Genomic DNA, 20,225 nt, shown 5'->3' with positions numbered 1-20,225 from the left:
AGGTTCCAGTCAAGATTGTTATAACATAGATTTGAAACGGAACAAATTACTGTTACCTAAGATTGCAGACTGCTGCATATGTGTCTACCACAGTTAATGGTTTCATAATGCTTTTCAAGTTTTCAGTGTATACAGACATACAATGAGATCAAGTCTTCAAGCTTCTTGAACAGCACTCAGTCTCTACAGTTTGTCACAAATGCAGAGTTTATGTTACTTAGGAGTGTTACCCAGATCCTGGGGCTAATATAATTTGTGATGAAGTAGGTTAAAAGCATTGACTACTATAGATCCATTCATTGGAAGGAGACTTTGGTGAATTGATATGTAAGTAATTAACCAAATTACCTTGTAATCTATCTTTGTATTGTTTTTCCTCTGTTGTGTTCGCAACACTGGAGTTGATAACCAATTGGCATAAGTAAGTCCCTCTTCTGAGGGACTCAGTCAAAATCTAAACAAGGTCACATTCCCAAGATAGAGATTGAGTATAAGAGTTATTCTCTATTGTGGTTATGTAGTTTGAGTCTGAAAACGTAAAGAGTTATATGAACCCATTTTCTAGTTTGTTAGCCAAATCATAGTTCAATGCTATTTTTTGTTGCTTTTTATAAGAACATAAGGACGGCCATACTGGGTCAGACCAAAGGTCCATCTAGCCCAGTATCCTGTCTTCCGACAGTGGCCAATGCCAGGTACCCCAGAGGTAATGAACAGACCAGGTAAACATCAAGTGATCCATCCCGTCACCCATTCCCAGATTCTCGAAAACAGAGGCTGGGGACACCATCCTTGCCCATCCTGGCTAATAGCCACTGATGGACCTATTCTCCATGAACTTATCTAGTTCCTTTTGAACCCTGTTATAGTCTTGGCCTTCACAACATCCATGGCAAAGAGTTCCACAGACTGACTGTGTTGTGTGAAAAAAATACTTCCTTTTGTTTGTTTTAAACTTGCCTATTTATTTAATTGGGTGACCCCCTAGTTCTTGTGTTATGAGAAGGAGTAAATAACATTTCCTTATTTACTTTCTCCACACCAGTCATGATTTTATAGACCTCAATCATATCCCCAATTAGTCATGTCTTTTCCAAGCTGAAAAGTCCCAGTCTTATTAATCTCTCCTCATATGACAGCCGTTCCATACCCCTAATCATTTTTGTTGCTCTTTCCGCAACCTTTTCCAATTCCAATATACCTTTTCTGAGATGGGGCAACCACATCTGCACACAGTATTCAAGATGTGGATGCACCATGGATTTATACAGAGGCAATACGATATTTTGTCTTATTATCTATCCCTTTCGTTATCCCTTTCCCAACATTCTGTTCATTTTTTTGACTGCCACTGCACATTGAATGCTTTCAGAGAACTATCCACAGTGACTTCAAGATCTTTTTCTTGAGTGATAACAGCTAATTTAGACTGTCATCATTTTATATGTATAGTTGGGATTACATTTTCCAATGTGCATTACTTTGCATTTATCAACATTGAATTTCATCTGCCATTTTGTTGCCCAGTCACCCAGTTTTGATGATCCTTTTGCAGCTCTTCACAGTCTGCCTGGGACTTTACTATCTTGAGTAGTTTTGTATCATCTGCACATTTTGCCACCTCACTGTTTACCCCTTTTTCCAGATCATTTATGAATATGTTGAATAGGGACTGGGCCCAGTACAGACTCATGGGGGACACCACTATTTACCTCTCTCCATTCTGAAAACTGACCATTTATTCCTACCCTTTGTTTCCTATCTTTTAACCAGTTACGGATCCATGAGAGGATCTTCCCTCTTATCCCATGACAGCTTACTTTGCTTAAGAGCCTTTGGATAGGGACCTTGTCAAAGGCTTTCTGAAAATCTAAGTACATTATATCCACTGGATCCGCAACATTCTTGTTGACCTCCTCAAATACTATACTAATGGTTTCTGTTAAGTGACTACAGCTCTATGCAATTAAATTCAACTTGAATCCTTTTCTTTAGTGAAGCAGTTGAAAGTTTTTTAAAGGTAATAGATATGGCTAATCAATTAAGCAGTTGCTTAATTAATACATATTTTATACCCTATCTTTCTTACAGTGTATTGGAGAGATAGAAGGGGCAATACCATGAAGTGATAACATCTGTGAAGGATATAAAATAGAGAAGGAGGAAGGCAGCCAGTGGAAAGAAGGATAAATTCCTTTTGGGCATTTACAGATAACTGCATTACTTGATTAGAAAAGATTAGTGTTTCTTAAGCTTTCTGGGCCCTTGTACTAGCTTGCCAGAATACCTTTGGGCTTCACAAAACACTGGGGCACTGGTTTCTCCTACTTAATGTGTGATTGACTGCAAAGCTGCACTGTGGAGCAGCCTCCCTTCCATCATAGGCTAGAGCTGCAGAAATGAACAGGGAGCTGTGAACGACAGTGGCCAACAGAGAAAGTCACCAGTAAGATAGGGGAAGGGAGCCTAGAGTATTAGTCTTAAAAGTCTGAAGTACAGTGAGTAAAAAAAGTATCCTAAATGCAGCTCAGTGTGGATGGTCGGCCAAATTCTCTGCCCCTTCTCTCTGCCCTTGGGCAGTGCAGCATGGAATCTGGCCCTTGCTTCTTTGCTGGGGAGGTTCTAGTGTGGAGGTGATCCCAGTGACTACAGACACAGCATACCACCATCCCTGCTACACTTCATCCCCAGCACAGGGAAAAGAAAATGTCTGGGGGAGAAAGAGGCCTAGTCACAATACACTGTGCTCTAGCAATGCTCAGCTGGGGAACACTCTCTTGGAAACTGTTACCAGCTGGTGCAAGTAAGGACCACCTCCATAGGCTGCTCTAACCAGAGATGGGGCCAGGGAAGGAATCAGGCAGACATCCAGTTTTTAGGGTTAGGGGCTGCATCTTCATATGCAATTGTATAGTGTCAAGCAATATGAAGCCCTGATCCTGGCTGGGGCCTTGAGGTGCGCCCTTATTTGAAAGAAATAATATGGGGTGATGTACATGCAACCACTCATAAAACAGATTGCACAAGACTGTAAGAGCCTAATCTCATCATGTATCGCTTTGTTACAGCTGCTCCCTCCAAGCCACAGTTGGAAGTATCAGATATTAGAACCAAAGGCAAAGAAGAAAAGATTGTACTGAGCTGCTTAACCAAGGGAAGTAAGCCCCCTCCTCAGATTACATGGCTGCTAAATAATGGGCTGGAAGTCTATGGTGAGTTTTAAATGGCCACTGAGTAGTGTTTGTTTGTTTGTTGGGAATATTCTTATCAGCCATTAGTGTACTGTACAAATACCACTGAACCAGCACTGGTCCAGTTTGGAAAGGTCTCAGCACCTGGGGACGGGAGGCCTGAGAACTGGATACAAGTGCTAAATTCTGGGGATACCTCTTTTTAAAGGGAGGGAGTTGACTCAGGACAGCTAACAGTGGCACAATTTTCACAGCACAGACGTAGTAGTTAATCTTCAAACTGCCTCTTTGACTAACTCCATTTTCTAGGTGGGGAAGCTGAGGAACAGATGTTGAGAGCCAGATTCTGAATCCCCTTTTCATACTGAATATAGCACTTACCCATGCCAGTAGTTCCACTGCTTATTGAAGGTTGCACTATCTGTCCTTGAGTGATTTGCTCAAGCCCAAACAGCAACCCCATAAAAGCCAACATTGGTTCCTGGCACTCAACCCACCAGCTGCCTCGCAATATCAGTTAATGAAGATACATCTTCCCTGGTAGAGCTCTGAGCACATGTATCTAAAGGGAGAGTAAGGAGCTAATTTGATTTTTACTTGTGTGGTTTAAACAACCATTGTAAATATAATACAATAACCACCTTGCTAGCAGGAGCAGCAACGCCCGCAAGAGGAAATGCAGGTCACTGTCAGTACATGGGGGCTAGCTATGAAAGAATAGGTGTTAATGGTTTCCTCTCTTACTTTACTTGTTATTTTGGATCATGAAGTGAAAATTGTATTTGTATTTTGGGTCATGAAGCAAAGCTTGCAAGTGTTCACCTCTAATCTTGGTAAAATGTTTTCTGAATTCCCTAATTTTAAAGGAAGTTTGGGGGATTAAGAGTTGTGCAGCCTATCTAGAAAGTAATAAAGATGTAGATTATATGGACAATGTCACACCATGCAACCCAGAGAGGTCTTTTATATCTTGCATAACTGCTGCATTATTTCAAAGTAATGTATCTTGCTGAATTTGTTAATCTGATTATGCATTTGTGCATGCAATACTGAGGCCTGGAGTATTTAAAAACAGCAGCTTACCTATGTGCTCTCTTGGCAGTTCTGATCTTTATGTAATAAGGGTGGGCCCCAAGCTGGAGCATTTTATACCTGATGCAATTTGCCCTTTGACCTTAAGTCCGATGGGCATCAGAGAAATGTAGTTGTCTAACTAAGGATTCATATTTGTTCCAGGGTTTTTTGCTTGATACCTGAATAGAGTTTTATAAGGCAGGATTTGATATTAAAGAGTGATGATGAATTCTCTCATCTATTTGCAATACATGCAAATTAAATGGATTATAGTTTTGAAGGGAAAAAATGTAATTTTGTTGGGTGATAAATTATCTCCTTCTTTAAAGAAGGCTAGAACCGAGGAATTTCTCCGATTGAAAAGTATAAATATCACCAGAGTTAAGAGGGACGGCTAGTTCTAGGAAGAGATTCTAAGCTAAAAGTATTCATGATCACTTGTCTTATCAATTGACAGATACTGTGAATAGATTTCAAGACATTAATGCTTACCATAGAAAATGCCATTTGAGATTGTGAAAAATTTGAAAAGAACTGATTTAGCACAGACATTGAGAATTTAGTCATTTATTCTTTTACATCATTAACTACATCCTTGTTTTTCCACATAGCATTGTTAATAAAGAGGTAACATCATCTAATAGACTGAGCAGTGAACTGGGGGTCAGGAATGCTTGTGTCCTCAATCTGGCTGTCCCATTCATTTACTAGATGACTTTAGACTTTAATCTCTTTGTGTCTCTTTCCCCTGCTATAAAATAAGGATGATGAAAGTGACATCACAGAGTTGATGGAAGGATTAATACAATGCTTTAAAAAGTAAAACTGCTGTATCAGGGATTATCATATGTGCAAATATTGGGCATGCATAGTATATATTTATTTGTAGATTTAACAACTGCGATCTGTGTGAATATGGTAACAAAGCTATCTGGCAACTTCACTGCAGTGACAATCCTGCACTCAGATCTCCATGTTGACTGCAGAACCAAAACTCAGATCCTTGTCCTGCTTCAAAGTTATAGGCCCTTATGTCTTGAGTTTAAAGCCCTTTAGCAGTGTATGGCTATGACCCAGCTGATTCCGTTCAGGAGAGATCAGAGGTGCTCATGCAGTCACGCTACCCATAATGGTGTGGAACTTATGCTTATAGTGAACTCTGCTAGAGTGAAGTAGAACAGAACTCCTATGTTTTTTTCAGTGCATGATAGTGTGTAGATTGGAACTAAGCAATTCTGACAAAAACATGACTTTGCTCTACGTGGGCTCTGCTGTGATCCATTTACACAATGGAAACACTTTTTTGCTCAGCATTCATGGGGTGCTTTAGCAGACCAAAAGTAAAGCAGATTTGTGACTGGAAGGTTTTTCATTAAATTGCTTTTGACGGTTAAGCACTTAAATGTTTTCTTCAAATGGCTACATAGGTGACATCAAACACCAATTTGAACACGATGGAAAGAAGTGCAACACAACCAGCAGTCTCATAGTCCATGCATACAACGGAGATTCAACAGCCAGTTGTGTCATTCGTCATGAAACCCTACGAGGGGGGAAACTGATAGCATCTTTCCAGTTTGAAAATTTCAGTAAGAACAGCTTTTATTTAAGCATTGGTTGTTTGGTGGTGATTCCTTTCAACATTTGAGCTTGAAGAATAATACTGCTTTCTTGTATAGTGACTTTCATCAATAGATCTCAAAGCATTTTGCAGCAAACATCAGTATTATCATCCCCTTTCACTGGTAGGGAAACTGAGGCACAGAGTAACAAAGTCACTCAACAAACCAGTAATAAAGCTAGGAGTTGAACCTAAGTCTCTTGAGTCCTAAAACAGGGCCCCCATGCACTAGCCCACACTGAATTACTCTATTATTTCTCATATAGATATAGATGCATAACTGAACGTGTGATCTACCATTCAGAGAACAAGGTCTCTTCAGTGTCTGGTTTTGGAAGACCGTACTCTCCAGTGGTTACAGAAGGGACTTGGAGCTGGATTCCTAGGTTCTCCTACCATCTCTGCCTCTTACTCACAGTGAACCTGATCCAAAGCCCGCTAAAGTCAGTGGGAGTCCTGGGTTCCTGCGTTACATTGGAACATTCACTTCTGCTCCTTAAATATCAGAGGGGTAGCTGTGTTAGTCTGTATCCACAAAAACAACAAGGAGTCCGGTGGCACCTTAAAGACTAACAGATTTATTTGGGCATAAGCTTTTGTGGGTACAAAACCTTATGCCCAAATAAATCTGTTAGTCTGTAAGGTGCCACCAGACTTCTGCTCCTTGTACCTCTGTTTACCATCTGTAAAATGGGCCTAATACTTACCTACCTTCCATACATACTGTTGGATTCAGTTAATGCTTGTAAAGTGCTTGGAGAGCTTCAGATGCAAGAAACTAGGGAAATTCAAAGTATTATTATTTTTTATTATTAATTATTGTTTTCTAGTGACTACTACAGGCTCAGCTCCAAATGTGTTAGAAGTAAGCACGAGGACCTCTGAGCATCCTCAGCATTATATGGGTAGGTACAATATTAAAAAGCCACTGACTGAAAAACAATTTTTTTTCTTCATATCGTTAAAGAGAGAACCTTGATAAATGCATTGGTTGTTCCATTAGAATCCCGAAAAGCTACCCTGAAATCTATAATACAGACATCACCTGTGAGCATATCTCTAGCAACAAGTATCCAACAGGAAGTTTTTTCTTCTCAGACAACTGTTGGTAGGTTCCATACTTTAAACTCTTTTCATTGTTGTAAATTAAATGATATAAATTGTAGAGTAGTGCTGAATTAAGGTAATCTGGGGTTTAGTGAGGAAAGGTTCAATATCATGGTCAAACTGCTTGGCCAATGTTATTTTTTGTGTGTCCACATGATTAAAAATAATTTTATATGATTTATTTCACAAAAGTGCTTTTGCCCAGAATATGGGCTGCAAAAGAATACTCAGGGATAGTACAGAATACTACTTGCATTGTGTTCAGAATTGGGTTCTTCTTTTCCAGTGATTGCTACAGAGTCCAATCCAAATGCTAACACCATCTTCTCTCAAAATCCTCTGCACTCTACTGGTAAGAATTTTAAATTCACTTTTTGTTTTTCATATTTTGGGGAGGGGGTGGAATGGGTAGCTAGCCCCATATCAAAAGCTAAAGCCAAATCTCTCTGGAGACTGGGAAATTTCACATCTGGATTCCATCTTTCTGGGTTGGGTTTATTTCTAAAATATGTTTTCCGATTTTCATGTCTTGTTTAGTGAATATTCCTTTAGGATCCAGCCAACCAAACTTTCCTACCACTGTGCCTGAGAGGCCATCTAGTACCAGCTTACCAGCAATACCTACCCAGCAGCGGGAACTACCAGCCAACACAACTAATTGTAAGTACATTTTTTTCTTAATGACATTAAAGCAATTTGTTAAACTATCACATGTAAAGCAGATGGAAATGCTGCTGAGAACAAATTTATATTCCAGCTGTTATGATTCTTGAAACACAAAACACAATAGTTGTTACACACAGGTGAGCACTTTAGAATTGCATCCATCATAGAGAAAGACTGCCCTCTCTACTTGTCTCTTTGTAGTGAAGACAAACATATGGAGACACATGGGGGCAGATCCTCAGGTGGTGTCAATTGTCATAGCTCCATCAATGCGTGCTATGATTGTATTAATACCTATCCCTATGGAGTCAAGTATCAGAAGGGTAGCCGTGTTAGTCTGGATCTGTAAAAGCAGCAAAGAATCCTGTGGCACCTTACAGACTCTGTTAGTCTATAAGGTGCCACAGGATTCTTTGCTGCTATCCCTATGGATGCACTAGGTGGCACTGTGCCACAGGCTGACAGAAAATAAGCCTGGTCAACACACTTTAAGGCTTAAACTGTAAAGTTATTCAGGTGATAACAGCAGGATTGTACCCAGATATAAAGAAGGCAGGAGGAGCTTCATTACCACTATATGAATTGTTTGACAGTGACAGACTTTCCAACCTTTAAAGGGGTCTCTTTGGCTGTGTGTAGTTACTTTATGGAAGAAATTTGGAACTGGAAATTAGTCAACTTTTATTTTTATTTTTTACACCAGTGCAATTTGGCCCAGATCCTCAAAAGTATTCAGCTGCCTAACTCCCATTAATTTCATAGACGTTTAGGCATCTAAACATCTTAGAGAATCCTGGCCTTTGAAAATCTTCCACTGTATGTGTAATGTCAGATCGACACAGCAAATAGAGCAATTCTGTTTTACAAACATGAGTTTAATTTATACTCTGAATGTACAGTTATCTTTGTGTATAAGAAAAAAAACAATTTCTCTTTTCATTTCTACAGCATCAGAAGTAACACGAACAGTAAATGAGCATATTTCTAGTACAGAAGCACCAGCAACAAGTAGTGAACCAGCCACTCAGAATGCGAACAGCACCATTGGTACGTGTTCTAATTAATGTCCTTGTAAGCTAAGCGGCCATGTGAGTTAGTGAACAGGGCTAGGAGGCAGGGACACCCCAGTCCTAATCTGGGATCTACCACTGACTTATTGCATTATCTTGGGCAAGTCATTTAAGGGCTCCACTGAGACTTTTCAAAGCTGCTTCAGGAATTTCCATGTCCAGTTCCCACCAGGCATCCAAATGCCCTCATGATTTAGAAAACCTCAGCCTCTAATTCTGGTTCCCATATTGTAAAATGGGGATCATTAATGTTCACCTGCCTGTTGGCAGTGTTTGAGACTCAGCTACAGCAGGTATTGTACAATGCTTTGAAGGTGGAAAAGTCTAAATATTGTTATAATTAATATTAGCTAAAGAATGCAATGTCTTGTCTTCAGCAGGAGTTTACATGAGTCAGGAGTGAGGAAGAACTCAGACTCATAGACTTTAAGGTCAGAAAGGACCATTATGATTTTCTAATCTGACCTCCTGCACAAAGCAGGCCACAGAATCTCACCCATCCACTCCTGTAACAAACCCCCTGAAATATGTCTGAGTTATTGAAGTCTTCGACTTGTGGTTTAAAGACTTCAAAGTGCAAAGAATCCTCCAGCAAGTGACCTGTGCCCCACGCTGCAGAGGAAGGTGAAAAAAACCCCAGGACCTCTGCCAATCTGCCCTGGAGGAAAATTCCTTCCCGACCTCAAATATGGCGATCAGCTAAACCCTGAGCATGTGGGCAAGACTCACCAGCCAGAGTCTAGGGTGACCAGATGTCTTGATTTTATAGGGACAGTCTTACTATTTGGATCTTTTTCTTATTTAGGCACCTATGATCCCCCACCCCCATCCTGATTTTTCACACTTGCTGTCTAGGCACCCTAAACCAGACACCCATGAAAGGGTGGGATCTGAGTTACTACAAATAATTCTATCTAGTGTCCCATCACAGGCCATTGGGCATATTTACCACTAATAGTCAAAGATCAATTAATTGCCAGAATTAGGCTATCCCATCATACCATCCCCTCCATAAACTTATCAAGCTTAGTCTTGAAGCCAGATATGTCTTTTGCCTCCACTGCTCCCCTTGGAAGGCTATTCCAGAACTTCACTCCTATGATGATTAGAAACTTTCATCTAATTTCAAGTCTAAACTTCCTGATGGCCAGTTTATATCCATTTGTTCTGAGTAAGAACATCGAGGTTTGGCCCTAAGGCACTCCTGAAAAGTCCAGCCTTAAATTGCATTTATTAGAACTGTAGCTAAGAGTTTCCATAAAACACATTGTCGGAGTTCAGAAATACTGACTTAGTAAGGCAGACTTTTTGTTGAGTCTGTCCATAGTTTGGGTCTGATCAGATTACTGAAAGGGATAAAGAAGTCAAAATATTTTCTACTTGTATTTCTACAGAGCCAAAAAGAACTTTGAACGTCACAGAAGAAACATCTGTGACAGATGTACCAGCAATAAGCAATGAACAATCAATTCAAAACTCCAACATCACCACTGGTAAATTCCTTAATGATGGAATAACATGGTAATTTAATGAACTGAACATGGGGCTGGGAGCCAGGAACTCAAATTCTAAACTAATTTGTAACACTGGATCACAGTGTAACATTGGCCAACTCCCTTAACTTGCTGTTTTTCAGTTTCCTCAACTGTAAAACAGAACAACACTTGCAGACCTATGAAGAGCTATATTGAGGCTTAATTTCTTGATCCTTCTACACTTTGGCAAGGATAGAAACCCTAAATTTTATAATTAAGCCCACCTAAAGAATACAGAGCCATATCTTCAACTCACGTAAATCAACATAGCTCCATTGAAATCACTGTTACTATCCCAATTTACACCAGCTGAGAATCTGGCCCATATATTTTTCCTTGGAATCATTAAATGTTGAATTAATACAGCAAAATATAAATAATCTGGGTGACTGTGATTGAGCTAATCAGAGAAACACTTTTCATTTTTACAGGATCTGAAATGACATTAAATGTGACTGTTGCAGAAGAAACCTCTGTGACAGAAGAACCATCAATAAGCCATGAAGAAACAACTGTGAATTGTAATGCCACCATCAGTAAGTTCTTGTTAATACTAAACATGAAATGGGCCTTCCTGAGGTCAGCCTGGTTCCCAGCAGCCAAGTGTCTACATCACCAAACCCACAATGAAGGACATTATAGGGTTGCCCTTGTTAAGAATCTCATAGGGCCCATGAAGACCAAAAACAATATTAGCATCTAGAGACATTGGGCTAAATTCTCTGCTGGTCCACTGCCTTCAGTGGAGTTTTTCCCATTTTTACACAAGCAGAAAATTTGTCCTGGCTCCTCCATGTCAATGATGGGGACGTTTACATTGCCGTTTCCTGTGTATTTCTTCTCTAATAGACCACTAAACTCAATGAAAAGACTACAGTGGATTTTGGCTCAGAGCCTGAAACCAGTCTCCAGTATTGTCAATTTCCCCCTTTTTGTGACTAGTATGTTCTCAAACACAAACTTGAAGAACAAACTAATCATTAGGCTTAAAAATGATCTCACATGATCAACATTGTCTGCTCCTTTATTTCTGATGAACAGGCCTCGGCATTCCTAACCTATCATGTTGCAATCTCTATAATTGACAGTCCTCCTCTTATTAGCTAAACATCACAGGTAGTAGCTACCTAACTATATTGAAAATATTTCTTTTATAGAAACAGATCTTAATTCTGAAGGCATCAGACAAAGGCAAACAAGTGTTTTGTTGCCAGTCCTGGTAGCGGTTCTCATTTTTGTGATGCTCATCATAGTCCTGCTCTTCCTGAGGAAGCTACAAAAAGCACACGGAGCCTGGAAGAGAGGTGAGTGATCACACAATCTAAATCTCCAGTAATGTCTATGTTTAGGATGGGTGTGAGGGACGGAATAGTTGAGGGGACTAGTAACAGAATACGGGATCCTTGCATGTCTAGGTCATTGGTTAAAATCAAGCCTGTGTCAGTGGTGATAGAAAGTTATTACAAACCGCTGTTCAGGATCCAAGAGGAAATGATTGGTGGTCTCAGGCCAAATCTCAATGGACAAGAGTCTTTATCACAAAAGCCACCACCAATGATTGGCACTAATCAGCTCCTTTTTGGCAGTCCAACTACTGAATGGACATGAGGACTGAATTGCCCTCTTACCACTGATATTCTTCTAGTTCAGTATTTGGTCATGCGGGGATAGTGGGGTGGGCAAATGTATGAAAAAAGCTGCAGCTTCTTATTTGCATTTGTCTTCTGCACAGAAAATGACACTTCAGAGCAGACACTGGAGAGTTACAAATCCAGGTCCAATGAAGAAAATCCAGCCCCTGAAAAGAATGGACAAGGTAAGCTACCACCATGACCCCAGGCCATTGAAGAGCCCATTGAAGTCAGAGTTTTGCTACTGATTTCAATCCAACTAGGTTCAAGCCAACCTCATTGTTTAGGAAAGATTTGCAAACTGCAAATCTTAAGCTTCAATCATAAAGTTTAGTCAAACCTCCTTAATAGGCCCAATGCCCACTGCAGACACATGACCATTTTAACCATCTCTCGCATTCACCATAACTGGGAAACCCATCACAGATTACATTGATGCTTAAAGCTTTTGACTGTGATTTTTCAAAGCAGTCTAACGGTTCATTGTACAAATCCCATTGGAATTCAGAGAGCGGGGTGCCTAACTCCCATATGTCTTTAAAAATTGCAGCCTTTATTTGGTTTTTATTAGATGTTTTTGGTAGTTACATGTTCACAAATATTAAAAATGAGACATGCTCACCTCTAAACTCATCATTAGTTATTTGGGGGTGATGAGATGTGGAAGATAAGGGAGGCAAGGAGATAAGACCTTGCCTTTTCCAAAACATTGCAGGCGATAAAATTCTGAAAAGCAGAGGCTACCCAAATTTCAAGACCCTAAGAACTTCCTTGGCAACTTGCCGTAAACCTAAGGGGCACAACTTCTCTAAGGATGTGATGGATACTCCATGACGTGCAGTCTTTAAGTCAAGACTGGTGTCTTTCTAAAGAGTATGCTACAGCTCAAACAGAAGTCATGGGCTCAATGCAGAAATTATTGGGTAAGGTTCCTTGTCTCATGTTTTGCAGGAAATGAGACTAGATGATTGTAATGCTCTTCCTGGCATTAAGATGCATGAATATTTACAGAAATGCATATCAAATATGCACACGTAATACTTGGTGGGACTTGTACCTTTGTTAGAGTAACAAATTGCTTGTTTGCTGATTTCATCAGCAAAACACACCTGCACTTTATCAGCTTTGTCCTCACTCTGTAGTTAGAGGAAGAGTCAGCTGTGGGCTGCATTTTAAAACTCTGTGGGACACCTTGCTGTAAAGTGTATTCTTATTGTACCATTGGAATCCATATAAACACATGCAGCTTTTTGGCTAAAAAGTCAGACTAGTCAAAAAAGGGAGGGCAAACACTTCTTTTAAAAAATGAATTTTATTTCAAATATCAATCTTACATTTGACAAATTTTCATCATCTCTATAACTGGTAGAAAAATGAGGGAGGGAAAAAAATCAAACATTTGTCAAAATCTTTTCCCCTTTTTTTTTTTCAAAATTCCAAGTATTTCAACCAGCATTAGTAGAAAAAAACTATTTTCTTGACCACAAGTTCAATCACTTTTAAAAATTGCTAGTGCTCCTGTCACTGTAATATCTATACACCATCTCTTTTGGATTTATCAGTAATGTTGTAGCAAGAATAAATTTCTATCAAAATAACCCCCTCAGTCTATTCAAAGACATCAACAAATGTGCATTTGTCTTCCAGTTGCCAATGAGAAGCCTACTATGCAATACGTAACTGAAGGATATGCAGGAACAATAAAGTCAAATTCAGAAGAAAGATATGTTTCAACATTTGAGAAACATCTGGCATATGGAAAAGAAACTGATGTATAGAAGGCAGGAAGCGTTGGCAACATTATACTATGTACAGAGTCAATATGGTGTGTTCTCATATTTATAGTGTGACTAATCTGATGGTACATAAAACTGTCACTGTGACATATCAACATCACAGCAGGATTTCAAACAGAGGAAGAAATGCCTGATAAAATGGCTGGTCTCAACCTGGATTCTAGTCTGGGTCACCGTGTTGACATTAAAAAGAGAGGTAGCTGGAAGAGATGCTCATGGCAATTTATTAGCAATGCATGCATTGCTATTAGCTATTTAATCAGCAGATTTAATTCATGGGTTTCATAAATGGATCAGACATAGAACAGACCAAGTCATTTCAGCAGTGAGGGTCCTGATAATGGAATGCAGAACCAGCTGTCATAATACGAGATACAAAATTACGGAGAGGTTCATGCAACAGTTCTGCAGCCTCCTGAGACGCATTGTCTAATTATGGCATGGGGAGGCAGGAATGTCTGAGAAAGCACTTTAAGCTAATATTTTTGAACTTGGGTGCCCAAAGTTATTTGATTTAAACCAATATTTATTTAATGAAATAAAAACATTGTGATTTTAGAGGTGCAGAGCAACCTGCAGTTATTGTTGACTTCAAACACTTCTGAGTGAAGTCTCAAATTTATTTAAGCATATTGCTCTTCTAGAAAACATCCAAGAGCTATTAATAATTTGACAAAAGATTGGTCAGTATGCAAATTAAAGTCAAGTATAAAGCTTAAAAGTGTTTCCTAAAACACTTCCCTGCCTCACAAGACAGTTGTGAGAATTAACTAGTTGTTTTGTAAAGTGCTTGACCATGACACCTTCTACTACTAGCCCTGTCTCCACAGTCATTTGCCTTTTGAAATCTTCCATAAATGTTGCTAAGGGCATGATCTGCAGACAATGGGGTGACACAGGCATGGCTGAGGGTACAATTTGGCCTTCAGATCTATATTAGTGGCAGAGCTGTCAGGACCCAGGATGAGTTTGTAGGGCTGTTTGAAAAAACAATTTTCACTTGCAGACTGAGCGAATCTGATATGAAAACCAATGAGACACAATGACTACAGAACCCCACACTGTCACGCTTAGTAACTTCTTAGCACAGAATCACACTTAGTGAGAATTGCGGATCTGAATTAAGTCCAGGCTATGAAATTAGGATTTAAGGTAATTTTTAAAAGGATATTGCACTCAGTTTACTCATGTCAGATGGTAGCACTTCTCATCACAGGCAATGAGAGGAAAACAGACTTTTGACTAGCCGTAGATGTCACTGCCATTACTGTTAGTGGTAATATGGTTTTGGTGCTGGAAGATGACTTCATGTTTGACACAAAACCTGTGTGGACTCCACTGTAAAACACTTCTAGTTTCCAGCAAGATTTAATATTGGTTTAACAATAAGACCTGAATTGTTTAATATTTAAACAAAACCATGAAAGAGCATATACAACTGATTGTTTCTAAATTTGGTTTGTAAAATGCTCTGTAATGGTGAAGCCAGGTGTTTGGGGAAAAAAGTTTCATAACTAATAATAAAATTTCAAATCCTGATCTTCCAGTTCCATTGGCACACAGTACTCCTTTAACTTCAAGGACAGTTCTATGTGTGGAAAAGACTGAAAGATCAGACATTGTTGGTACTGAGGCCTTTGGAACAGCAATCTATTTTAAGTATTCTTAGTTCCTTTACATGTTTAAAATTTCAAGTGAATGCGCTTTATCTGGTTTGTCATTACTGTAAAAATGTTTATTTAAAGTAGAGTAGCACTTTAGGCATTTAGACACCACAGTTCTGATGAAGACCATATGAGAGCCTAAATAGATACAGTCTGCACATTCCATGTTTTTGTCAAGGAAGATTAAGGATATTTTTAATTCAAGTTTTGTTTCTGGCTGCAGTGGTTGGTGTATCAGTTTTGTACTACTTCTTCTGGCTTGTAGCAGACATGCTTACAGCAAGCTTTGTAGTACTGCTCAAAATTCTGCCATTTTATTAGTTCATGGTTTTCATTGGTGAACCTTTTGGTTGCCTTTCTTAAGATCAGTTGGCTGTTCAAAGTGACTTTTTTTTTAAATAAACCAAACTTAAGTGTTAATGTACAAACTTAATGTCTGTCTTCTTTTTAAAGAACAGTTTGGTATTGCCACAGTACATACATACCAATAAAACAGGTACGGTGATAAGCATACAGAAAAAGGGAAAAAAAGTACTCACTCAGTAATAATAGGGGGAACACTCCCCTACCACATCCTACAACCAATAAACCAAGACAAATCCATCAAGAAACATTGATTTTGCACTATTCTCAGATGAAAAGTATTTGATTTCTTCACCTCTGGATCATCTTCAACATATTGAACAAATAAGTGCCAAGTAGCTATGTAGCTGGCATACAAGTTATTTTTAGCATTCAGCAGTTTTAAAATGGCTCATACATCTCACACTTTAATAATCCAATTGTTTAAGGACGCAGGCTCTAGACTACTCCATTATGTTGCAATAACCAATCAAGTAGTCAGCAATGGATGTATTAATAAATGATTATATTTGGGCTTGTGTGAACTTAATAAAAGTAGGGGGACAATTAAAATATAATTTTTAAGCATCAACACTGTACAAGACAAAGAAAGGCATGGCCTCTGCCTCAGAGCTTGCAATTTTAGGAAACACTAATACACATATTTAACTTTACTTACGTGAGAACCGTTTACCTCAATAAAACTATTTACATAACTAAAGTTAAGCATGTGAGTGACCTAAAAAAGCAACAGATGACCCCAGAGAATGGTGCTACTTCAGAGCCATTGTTGTTATCTTTGATATAAAGGGTGGGTTATGTAGTAACATGACATATAACAAAACTAAATCTAGATCATTCATCCAAAAGCTTGACTCTAAATCACTGACAGCACCAACACCTTAGGTGTCCACAATACCATTAGGTCCATGCAGTGAAAGTAAATTGTAACATGCATATAGTACCACATCATTCTAATTACATGCACTATAAGCATCAGCAGATTTGAACTAATGGGCCCACTAATCTAACCCAACAACATAATCTCCTATTACAGATCACATCTGAAGTAATGGTAATTTACCATATTCTTAATGGGGTTTTGATCTTGTTGAAATGTAATTCTATTTTTACAATACTTTACCATCTACGAGATGAGCCTTTTCTACTGTTTCCTGTATTCCATTCATATGCAAATTTGCCGTCATTAATGATTAGGCCTGTTGTTGTGTTGTGGGGCCAGGGGGTGGTGGGTTGCTACATTTGAAAATAATAAGCCTATACTCTGTAAAACCGAAGGCTCCAGAAGCATATCTAGCCTGTTATGCCTTTAAATCCTGCTAAATATTTCACACACAAAGAATACTAACTTTAACCATTAGTTTTAATCAGGTTCTATGAATCTGATTCTGGTCTTGCAGCACTTGTAAGTCAGGAGTAACTAAACTTAAACCTGGTGTGAAAACAACTTTAGGCCTGATGGTCTCCTATTCATTTGAAGAACATGGCAACCTGAGGACCCCCAACAAGAAAAATTGTCATGTTGATCCTAATATTTGAGGTCTATTTCACCCCAGGTCAATGAATGATACCTAGCTCCTATGTAGCACTTTGCATGACAAGATCTCAATGTGCTCTACCAATGTCCCCATTGGACAGAGGTAGGTTTGATACCAGAATGACACCGATCAGGTGGCAGGAGCAGGGGACAAGGGCAGAGAGGGTGGTGCAGGGCTTGAAGGGGTTTACATTTTATTAGGATGACCAGATGTCCTGATTTTTTAGGGACAGTCCCGATTTTTGGGATAGGTTGCTCTTACCCCACACCCTCATCCCGATTTTTCACACTTGCTGTCTGGTCATCCTACATTTTATATGGGCTTCTCCCCTTTCTTCTCTTCCCCAAACCCCATCAACTCTTTTCCCCTTCCCTGTCCCCCCAACTCCCTCTGTCCTGCACTACAGTCCCCACCCCATGCTTAGCACTGGGCTCCTGGAGAGCTCACCCAGGCTGGAATGTACCACTCAGACAGGCGGGGGACGCTTTAGGAAGGACTGTCCCATTCTCCTGCCCCCCATCCCCGACATCCCGTCTCTCCCGAAGCCGGTTGGTAGGTGCAATGGTAGGCGGGGTTTTGCGTATGTGTACCGCCGCCATGGTGACATTACGCTAGCAGCGCAGCCGGGGGTGCGGAGAGCCGGTTCGGGAATAGCTCGTTGCGCATACGTCGCTGGTGGGGAGGCTGCTCTGCAGGGTCAGGTGAAGGGGGGGCGACGAGGGGCACAGAGGATTGGGGGTGGGGAGAGAACTGGAGGGGGCAGGAAGGGTTTGGGGGGATTGGTTGAAAGCACTGGGAGAGGGGACGGGGTGGGATGAGGGGCAGAGAAGATGGGGGAGAGGATTTGGGGGGTGGGGGAGATGATTTGGGGGTGAAGTGAGGACTGGGGAGGGATAGAAGGGAGGGGCAGAGAGGATTTGGGGGTGGGGGAGAGGATGGGGGTGAAGTGAGGGGCAGAGAGATTTGGGGGGTGGGGGAGAGGATTTGGGGGTGAAGTGAGGACTGGGGAGGAATAGAAGGGAGGGGCAGAGAGGATTTGGGGGTGGGGGAGAGGATGGGGGGGTGAAGTGAGAGGACCAAGAGGATTTGGTGGGTGGGGGAAGTGGGCTGTGAGAGGGGAGAGAGGATGAGCACAGGATAAGAGGAGCAGAGTCCTGGGAGGAGAGAGTAGCAGGGTAGCACATATCTTCTGTTCAGTTTCTTGTTCTTTTCAGATTTGCTCATCACAGTATGTATTAACAAGTAATGAAAGGGTGGCGAGTGCTATTTTATGATGCGACACCACTGTCCAGGAGGGGGATTTAGGAAGGATTACAGACCCTCCTTAGAGGGGTTGCAAAACATCATCCAGAGGGCTGCAGCTGTTCATGCATTTCCCCACCATCACCACAACCATTGCATTCCCTTTCCCAGCCTGCCAGGAGTTCACATAACCTCTCTCCAGGTGTCTCCATGCAAAATGTCCCTGCACTCCACCCCAAATGACAAGATTCCTATAAGAATGGGTATTTCCTTAACTGTAAGGGATACTTTAGCTTGAGGCCCAAATAACAACACAACTCCTTGACCTTAAAATCTAAAATGCAGGTAGAAATTATGGCTAATGGAGGATTTTTTTTAAAATCAGTTTAGTTTATTTAATATGAACTAAAAAAAGCCACTCTTAAACCAAAATAACAATGTCCGCATAGGGTTTGCACCTGTTTAAGTAAAATCAGCTTAATTCACATCTTAAGTTAAATGATTGTTTTTTTGGACTTACCACCTCCTCTATGAATAGCTCTAGTATCTGCTTTTTCTGATACTAGTAGATTTTCTATACAGTGGCAGTAGATTCAAAAATCAAGTCAATTTCAAAGTTTCACTGCTGCCCACAATGTTCTGAACAGAAGCAGTAAAACTGACCAGATTTGTAAATTTCACTTTGCTTCTACTTTGAGAAAATAGGTACAGCAATATAAACAATGGAAATGGCTGTCTGAAATCTGTGGTTGAAAAGTGCTAATTATTAAAGTGCTGTCTCTTTGAGTATGCAATATACTTTACAAAGGTAAACCACTGTCATCCTCATTTCACAGATGAGGTAACTGAAGCACAAATAGGTGAAATAATTTGCCCAGCGACACACCGATTCAGTGGCAGAGCTAGCAGCAAAATCCAGGTCTCCCAATACATGCCCTATCCACTGGACCATCCTTGCTTTCATTAGTTTGCATTTGTAAGGTTGTCTTCACAACCGTAAGAGCTAGAAACTTTAAAAATGAATGCTTAATTTCTGTAGAAATTGATGGGTTAAATCCTGCAGCTCATCAAAGAAAGTTTCTTACTCATCACTGAGTGGGCGAATGGATATTTCAAGCTCTGCTTTATTTTAAAACTGAAGCATATCTATCATTTTAAAAACCTGTACACACTAGTCGATTCATTACTCCTTAGCCCACAGTGTACGCATGATCTCCCAACATAGATTGCTATTACATATAGTATGATCCACGCCAGAGAAAGAACAGTTATAGATATCCATCAGTATGTTAATAAAAGGCCTGATGAAGAGCAACAATTTTATGCCATAAGAAATGTTGCCTCTGGAAAACTAAAAATTGATGCAGTGACGTACCTGACACATGGCTTCCTATACTCATACATTAAAAATAAACTTATGTTATATAAATAATCATTTTTAATACAAACAGACTTTCTTCCTGTTGCATCAAGCACTCCCCTACTGCTGTAACCTATTACAAAAGAAAATGGCACTAAAATGTCAACAAATGTTTCCTATTTTCAGATGCTGACGCTGTGTTTTAACTCAGCCATTTGATCCCTTATGTATATAAAGTGATTGCACATGACTTGTCTGTTAACATATAAATATATTTTTTAAATTGTCAATATATTTTTTAAGTAATTATTCTTTGTCCTGGGCTTATATCTAGAGGGATATAGCTATAGATATCCAACAGGGTGTA

General features: G+C 39.9%; 2 protein-coding genes across 6 annotated transcripts in view; both read left to right on the top strand.

Moving 5' to 3' along the window:
- The window catches only part of CRTAM (cytotoxic and regulatory T cell molecule), a 28,393-nt gene extending 12,673 nt beyond the window's left edge, over window positions 1-15,720 (top strand). Inside the window, exons 4-15 of the mRNA XM_030538265.1 lie at window positions 3,069-3,212; window positions 5,693-5,854; window positions 6,717-6,791; window positions 6,890-6,994; window positions 7,280-7,345; window positions 7,531-7,653; window positions 8,608-8,706; window positions 10,124-10,222; window positions 10,696-10,800; window positions 11,422-11,568; window positions 11,997-12,080; window positions 13,543-15,720. Of these exons, the coding sequence (XP_030394125.1) occupies window positions 3,069-3,212; window positions 5,693-5,854; window positions 6,717-6,791; window positions 6,890-6,994; window positions 7,280-7,345; window positions 7,531-7,653; window positions 8,608-8,706; window positions 10,124-10,222; window positions 10,696-10,800; window positions 11,422-11,568; window positions 11,997-12,080; window positions 13,543-13,673 (1,340 nt within the window). The 3' untranslated portion in view covers window positions 13,674-15,720. The remainder of the gene's footprint in view (window positions 1-3,068; window positions 3,213-5,692; window positions 5,855-6,716; window positions 6,792-6,889; window positions 6,995-7,279; window positions 7,346-7,530; window positions 7,654-8,607; window positions 8,707-10,123; window positions 10,223-10,695; window positions 10,801-11,421; window positions 11,569-11,996; window positions 12,081-13,542) is intronic.
- Window positions 15,721-17,869: 2,149 nt separating this feature from the next.
- Window positions 17,870-20,225, top strand: part of JHY (junctional cadherin complex regulator) — a 33,208-nt gene continuing 30,852 nt past the window's right edge. For 4 of the 5 annotated variants that reach the window (XR_003997251.1, XM_030538585.1, XM_030538584.1 and 1 more), the window contains exon 1: window positions 17,870-17,952. The gene's annotated coding sequence lies outside the window, so the exon portion shown is untranslated. Of the gene's footprint in view, window positions 17,958-20,225 lie in introns of all 5 variants that reach the window. The other variant, XM_030538586.1, reaches the window with a different exon arrangement.

Source organism: Gopherus evgoodei, chromosome 19 (genome assembly GCF_007399415.2).
Source record: "Gopherus evgoodei ecotype Sinaloan lineage chromosome 19, rGopEvg1_v1.p, whole genome shotgun sequence".
NCBI classification, from domain to species: Eukaryota; Metazoa; Chordata; order Testudines; family Testudinidae; genus Gopherus; species Gopherus evgoodei.
This window is presented reverse-complemented; position numbering and strand designations above follow the sequence as displayed.